General features: G+C 41.9%; 1 protein-coding gene across 1 annotated transcript in view; it reads right to left on the reverse strand.

Annotated features, from left to right (window-relative positions):
• The window catches only part of LOC308399921 (protein O-mannosyl-transferase TMTC2-like), a 72,415-nt gene extending 64,201 nt beyond the window's left edge, over positions 1–8,214 (reverse strand). Inside the window, exon 1 of the mRNA XM_080887339.1 lies at positions 7,789–8,214. Within this exon, the coding sequence (XP_080743465.1) occupies positions 7,789–7,871 (83 nt within the window). The 5' untranslated portion in view covers positions 7,872–8,214. The remainder of the gene's footprint in view (positions 1–7,788) is intronic.

The following is an 8,214-nucleotide window of genomic DNA, read 5'->3' on the forward strand; positions in this document are numbered from 1 at the left end:
CGACTGTGTGCAGTCTTGAGAACCAACTCGAGTGGAAAGTAGCATTTATCAAGGGAGTTCCACCATACAAATCTGTGTGTAACAGACAACATGTACAATGTGCAGAACACAAAACATTGTTTACTGTCAGATCCCAAACCATCTGTGTGGTATTAAAGTTATTGTTACTGTACCACATGCGTAAATGTGTGCACTGCTGTAGACTGTGAAACTGAATTTAATCTGTGCCCTGGGGCTGGTGTCGCACATCCCACAATAAGAAAGCCTTGCCTTTGTAAAACCTAGCTTTGTTTGGTATGAATATCCAACAGTATGTCAGAAAAGCTTAAAAGGTCCACTTAGTCCACTTAGGATTGAGGCCTTATCACAAACAAGTAGCACAGCACTGCAGGAAAAGTATGAGAGATTGAGGCTGTAGTCACACAATCCCAGAAACTATATAGCTTTTTACAGTTTTGCTAGCAAGTAACTGGTGAATGTTTGCAAAGATGTTTACCATACAAATTACAAGCTATTGCAAGGAGCTAGCAACAGCAAGCAACCTCCCACAACCACTCCCCAACTGGTTGGGAAACACACATTTTTCCCCTAGTTACCAGTCGTTATTCAGGGTGCCTGACCAGTCTCTTGGCCAGGGCTCTAACAACTGCTTTCACAGCAACTGCCAGAAACTTCTCACATCCACTCGCATCTAGCTGAAAAATACATTTTTTTCTGGTTGCCAGGCAATTGCTAAATGGTCTTTAGGCCTGTGTGACTAGCGCTTTCAACGTAGAGGACCCGGGAACACAGTTCATACAACATCACTTAATGAGGAGGCAGGAATTGTGACCCATTTAAGATAAACTAGTATCACGCAAATGGAGCTGTTTGCATTGTTGTGTGCATTTGCGTAGTGTAACCTTGAAACTGAAGATTTAAAAGGAAACTTAATCTTCACCTTACAACTCTACAATGACAACTTTAAATCAATAAAACCTCTCATAAGATGGTTCTGATCAACAGAAAATGTCTCAGTGCCCCTTTGTTATGAAGAAAAATCTCTGCAAGTGGTTTTATTTACCACTCCTGTAAAAGCTTTGAGCTCATGCCATTTCAAGGAGATTGGCCTTGATATTTCATTCTCTGTCTTCAGCTGATCTATTGCCATTTGTTCCCTTAAACGTGGAGCTAGACAACCACTATAGGGGAAATCTAATTCACCCAATTCAACTTCCTGACTTCTCCAAGCCTTCATTTTTGGCCTGAAAACAGTTTTGAAGCCACAATATCTTAAAGGTCGACCACTAAGTGCTTACGTTGACTAAATCTGCAAGTAATCAAGATGAGACTCCTTCCCCTGCCTTCCTATTGTTTTAATGATAGTCTGAGGTCTCCATCCCAAGTGTAAGGAGTCTGCAGAAACAAGACATCAATGGCAACACTTCTTAAAGCTAGGGAGCAAAAACATATGTGAATGGTTATTGGGTGCATATGATGGTGACATATTACCAGAAAAGATTTTTTTTCACCACGAAACCACACTTTTCATGAGGTCTGCCCATTTCTCCTCGAAAGCACATAATCCTTTAGTACGCAAATCTGGTTAAAAGTTCCTTGCCTCAAAACTATCTCAAATTACTGTTCATAAAGACCCTTTTTCATCAGTTATCCTTACCACACTTTAATTCTGTCTTCAGGCATTTTACACTCAAAACTCTTCCTGACAGACACAGGCCGTTTCACCTCAGCTGGATTACTTGCTCCACACATAGTTCAGAAAAAGAGACTTTGTTCAATCATTTGATTAGCTTTCCTCTTGCCTCAATATTTAGCATCTCCAAGCACATACTGTAACTTAAACAGCCTCAACGCAACTAGGGCAGATGTTTTAGATAATTATTCCACTAGAGGCAACGGGATTCCTGGCAGCATTTAATATGGTGGGCTGAAACTGATCACAACGAGCCTCAACCCATAAGAGATAATAATTATGAGCCGTTATGATAAACAGATTTGATCGAGAGGTGACAGGGGGCATTTGGTTAGAAATGACTTTTTTGTGCAATGTGCTAATTATAATTTTTCATTTCCTCAGCCTCAAAAATAAGTTATTCCAAAACATTAAATTGTTTCTTACTGTTTCAGTCATGATACCATGTGTCACCACATCCGCGGTGGTGGATATTTTAATGAGGTATTTCAGTAATGGGTAATGTAACAGCACACGAAAGAAGTTTTTCTTCAATGCTTTTTGCCAAATAGGCTCTGTAAGACCTGGTTATCATTTTTTGAAAATATTTGTGTGGAAATGTCTTCAATGTGCATTATTTTTTAAAAGTGAGGAGGAGGTGACTTTTCTGTTTGTAACATAAAGTCCAGCTGTATGCATCTACGGAAAACTGCCCCTTAACTCCTTTGATCCATGTCCCCAGTAGAACTTCCTGATGAGGTTAGGGTCTTAATCATTGCTTTAAAGCATTTTTGAATACAGCATGATGTTTATTTTGTAAAACTACAATCCCATTAGCTTCACAAAGAACAATACAGCAGGCTCTACTGTGAGAAGTCGCAACTATATACAGCGTAAAAGGTAGATGTAGCAACCATGACATCACCCACTGGTTTCTAAAGTCCTGTTTTGAAGCCTCAAAGTCTTTTTGCAACCACAACTATCACCATCTGGTGGCCCTCGGAGAAAAACCAGATTTAAGGCACTTCTGACCTGCATACATGTTCTACTGTTAATGTACACTATCACATGAGCGTGTGACATCTGGTTTCAAAAGGTTAAGACAGAAAAAGTGAAATACCTGCTGCTGAAAACTAAATATAAAAGAGGAGAGTTTTGGGGGGTTTTTTGCCTCCCACTACCTACGGTTTGGAGCTATTTTGGAAAAACAAAGCATTCTGTCTCCTTTAGATCCTCCTTTTAGTCTGGCTTTCATAGAGCTCACTGTGGCTGCTTCTATATACAGATCCTCTTGCAGTTCTCTTAGCCAGGGTGTGCCACAAGGTTCTGTTTTGGGGCCTTCATTGTTTATGCACCGACTTTCATAGGTGCTTAAGATTATATATAAAGTTGGAAGGCTTAACAATGGGGAAACATAAATCCTTGTTTGTGCTCTGAACAGATTTGAGCCTCAGGTAATATAAACTCTTGTCCCCTTTGCACGGTTACCAAATCTTTTATCAGGAACCTTGGGGTGGCTTTTGACTCTGCTGTTACTTTGGATGTTAATGTTACATTTCTGGTTAACTTTAAACTTTCAGAGGTCTGCATGGAAGAGCACCAGCATACATCAGTGAACTTTTACATCCACACATTCCCTTAGGTCATGTGATCGGGGCATGCTGGCTGTGCAGCATACAAGGCCGAGATCTAAAGGAGATAGAGCTTTTGCAACAGTGGCCTCCAGACCCTGGAACTTTCTCCCACTGAGCTTAAGATCTGTGGACTCAGTGGTCTCTTAAAGGTTACTGATATAAAAACTATGTAACCATCAGTATTTGCATAGTTTAAGGATTTTTTTTGTTTGTTTGTTTGATTTTTTTGCTTTAGCAAGAGCTTGACTGAGTTTTGATATTGTCTATGTCTTCTACAAATCCTAGAAATTTAGTAGTCAAGTAGAACTACACAATCATCAGTACTCAGTTTGACACCAAAACAAAACGATTATCCCTGAACACAAACTCCTATACTGAAAATTTAAGTAACAAAATTAGACAGAAGTGAAACATAATGAAATGTTAGTAGGCTGCTCATTGACCAGCCTAACACTACTGTGAGGTATAAAGTTAGTCACATTAAATTACCTCAAGGCTGATTTTTACAACGGCAATACCAGATGTCTCAAGCAAAAGGGTAACATAAATTTTTAGGGTAATAAAAGAAGGACAGAACATTGGATATTGTTTAATGCTGAAGTTTTTAAACAGATCTAGATGCTGGTCTATTAGATACATTGCTAATATTAGAAGTATTTCGTCCCTTTGTCTGAGTAAAGGTATTGCAAATACCAGTTCTGGCAACATCCCTACTATGTTCAGTAACAGACTGGCTAGGGCGTGCCTCCCTCCCCCCTCCCCTCAAAAAATAACCTGTAGAACATGTAACTGTTAGGTTACCTGAGTCTAACTGGATCTATCTTGTTTACATTATGTTTATGTTTGAGCTGATAGAAAAATATTACAACAGAAAAAAAATGTCTATATGGCAGCTGTACAGAAGACAAAAGAAATACTTGAAAACTTTTTGTGTAGTTAACTCCTGATTCAGTCTGCTGTTGAGCACATAGACATGTAAAATCCTTACTATTAAGTGAGCATGCTTCCACAACGTGACTACATACAGAAGGAAGCAAGAAAAGCAGGATTTTCTGGATTTGATTCTGTTTTCTCTGAAAGTGCACAAGGCAGTTTTGTTTGTTTTAGTAAGTGTTCCACAGTGCTAAGCAATGTGTGCATCATTAACATACATAATCCATTAGCACTTCAATTCAAAGCTATATGGTTTGAACTATGATGAAAGGGTGCTCCTAAAAGGCAATCTCATCTTGATGCATTTATTGGTTAACCACAAAACCCGAGCTAGAAAAGGAGCAGATGCTGCAACTAACAGACTCTGTGATCCTCAGTCTTCACTGTGCCACTTCTTTTGACTCACTATATGTGTGGTATATTTAATTAGCGCTGAAAATATGGAGATTTTTACAGTGCACTTTTCAGGACCACGTTGTGCCATACAACAAAATCCATACGTAGCCAAACTTGTGCAGCCCCGGGAGATGAAACTGTTTGGCTAAAACAAAGAAGGAAGATGTTTTCACTTCAATCCCCTTGGGGACCGTAATGCACTTCTGAGCTGAACAGAGGGTCTGTGACGTTACTGGGGTCACAGATGTTTCTTGGAGACACTGAAAGCCACTTAGCATGCATTTCATTTCTCTCCTCATTCATTTATCTCTTGTCCTTGCCTCACATTTGGCATCCGCTGAATAATGCCATCTAAGTGAAGACATCCATTCAGCCACTTGATCCATTAGTCAAAAGGTGTGGTTATAAAATCAATATTATTGAGATGTCAGAATTACACGGAGCCACATTTGTCAAAGCTGCGATGATGGGTATTCAAAGGAAAGTTCAGAGGTTATGGTGAATACATTTTCCAATCTATTACCAAATCTCTCACGCAATCAATCTGACAAATACAAACATCACCACTATGGACATTTTGTTTTTTATGGATGAAACCATAGATGAAAAGTCTGCCCTTACATTTGGCTAAACCCAAGGAAAGCCCTACAGTAAAAGAAGTCTTGATCTTTTTCCCTGAGTCAAATATGGCCTGGCTCAACTCCCCTCCCAGCTCCCGTAAAACTTAGTCATTTCACACGCAGAGGCTTTTCATTGTGATTACCACTGGCCAAGAGACTTCTTGGCCAGGCCCTGAGCAATGCCCAGGAAAAACACTTGACATGATTGAAAAAGCAGAGACACGCCATAACATCCCCACAACTCGGAGTGCCTGAATTGAGAGGTTTTATCTGCTTCAGCATCTTGTGTAGGATGCTAGGAGCTGCATGTGACATGTAATGAGAATTTGATTAGAGAGTTAAAGGTAAGATAAGATCACGTAAGCTCCCTACCAGGGGACAAACAAACTTGACTACAACCAAATCAGTCTTTGCAGAGAGCTCCGTACCAGAACGATTAGTTGAACTCTCCTCCACTTCAATCCTTCTCCCACCTTAACCTTTTGCTCATAACTCTCGTTCAAACCCTGAGGGAAGAGACCGGGAGCGCACGACTCTTGACCCCAAGAGAGGACTCCGTTTGATGAACGACCAGGGAATGTCAGACCTCTGATTGGTATTCAGCCTCCTCCATCTGAAAGCACTGAACCAAAACACCAGTTCTTGTCCCCCAGAGTGTAAATTACCATGGTGACTTTGATAAATACACAATGTTGGGTGGGGGAGATACTGAACTTTCACTGACGGGATGAAGAGCAAGCGTAGGCTGGAGTGGGCAGAGCAGTTCCCCCGGATAATCTTTCACCGACTGGCTTTTTGACAACCTTGCAATGCCGTGCAGACAAAGCCGATGGCCACAGAACCTCTGGGCATTTTTACAGGGGGATACTTGGCGAGGTGCGATGTAACTGAAGATAGAATACGAAATTTATTCCTACCACCACTCGCACGTTTCTGTGCTGCGTCACCTCCTTTTTCTTCACTCCGTCCTACTCAAACACAGCACACAGAGGGGTCACCGATGGTGCTGAAAAGTGAAAGTGGGGGGATATTTTGACTTTTAAGGGCTGTCCATAGATGCTAGCCAGGCAGCAACCTTTCTGACTGAGCTGTGGCTGAATAAGGGAGGGAGCCTGCTCTCGGTCTGTTCATGCTTTTAATCCACAGAGAAACCTACCGCATACCTTGCATATCAGCAGCTTCGCCCCATGATTCAACACTTGATAATGGAAGATGAATTGATATCAGGATTCACAGAGCCAAGCTCTCTTTATGGCCATATACAGTATTTCAAGGTCAGTGGGGAACTATCTGTCCAGATGTTCTTTTTCAAAGGAGCCCAGCTGTGCTGCAACTCCCAGGCATTTACATTACAAATTGGCGATTCTAACAAGCACAGATGCATTGCGAGCACACCCACTCCCTGAAATGTACCACATTTTTCTCTTTTGTACATGCCTAGTGTCACCTAATCTGATCTTCTGCATTTTGTTGAGCCCCTTATGCTTATGGAACCATCTATCTTACTGGTTTGCGCACATCTTTTTTCCTTTTTTACTTCTCAGACTGTATGAAGACAATAAAGACCAATTGCAGTTTCTCCAGAACTAGGAGAATTATGTTTTACAGCATTAAAAAACGAACATTTGGGCTCTTGGCTGTTAATTGGATATAGTGTATAAAATAGGTGAATATTTGTCAGCGTTTTATAGGCTAAACAATAGAGGAGTCAATGGAAAAAATAATGAGCAGATAAATCTTGCTGATGCAGATATCCCTAAACATAAGACTTCTGTATGTTTGCTTTACAGTGATCATAACTTTGAGTCCCGTTTTGTCCACCTTTACATTTTACAGTAGATCCCTGTCCATCTCTGTCCAGAGGTTCTTTCTAATCGCTCTTCCATAGCTATTAAAATGCTGGCATGTTTATTCAGCTGTTTGCAAAATCACTCCCGGTTTAAATTAGCCTTATTCCCCGGAGAGTAGGGCATTGTTAGAACAAGCATGAGTGCAACACAAAGAGCATCAGAAGCAGTGCATGTGCATGCAGGCGAGGGGACCAGGGCTGCTATCGGTTCACAACGTGTTGAACTTGAGCTGTGAGGTTCCTTACTGTGGAAATAAACCCCGCGTCTCTGTGGACTTTAATCATGTCCATCATACTTAAGAATTATTTGTGGGGCTAAACACAGAACATTAAGACGTACACTTAGTCATGAGGCTATATGAACTCAAGAGCAGCTCAAGTTATATGAACGCACAGTTGAGCACAGTAGATGCTTTAGGAATATTACAACATTTATTTAACGCTTGGGTTTTAGTGCACTCCCACCCCCTCACTCTGTCTTTGTGTCTTGCCTTAAGCCGACAAATAAGCGGTGATTCATCACAGGCTACAGACAAAAGCACATGCAAACATGCGGACAGGAGCAACGACCCGTCCCTCTCCGCTTCCCTTCCGTGCCGACGTACCCGGAGGAGATGACAAGTGTAGGAGCGGGCTGTGATGTTGTTGGCAGCGGCGCTGCTACGCTCTGTAGGCGAAACCTACCTGTCATCGTAGCAGAAATCTGCGTCCAGCGTGTTCAGATAGAGACCCACAGCCACGGCGGTGCACACGAGCTCCGTGATCATCTCTCAAAACCAAAGTGGGAGAGGAACCGGGATAGAAATGATTGGAATCAGGTCCCCTCGTCTCTCTGTTTGTGTGTCTCTCTCTCTCTGAAGTCTCTGTTATTATGCTCTCAATTCAGCCGCTCGGCAGCAGAGCTCTACAGGCAACGCAGGGCATTTTCCCGTGTCATGCAAAGTGTGTCAAAGTTTCCCTTATCACCCTCTAACCCATTGTGCTGTGAAACGCGTCAAGCCTGGAGAAGTGGAGGTGCAGCTGTCGCCCGGTCCGGCTCGGAACGGTGCGCATTTCTGTGCTGCGGTGCCTTCAGTGTGAGCATCTCCCTGCCTTGGCACTGGAGAGAGC

Source organism: Rhamphochromis sp. 'chilingali' (assembly GCF_963969265.1).
Source record: "Rhamphochromis sp. 'chilingali' genome assembly, chromosome: 7".
NCBI lineage: Eukaryota > Metazoa > Chordata > Actinopteri > Cichliformes > Cichlidae > Rhamphochromis > Rhamphochromis sp. 'chilingali'.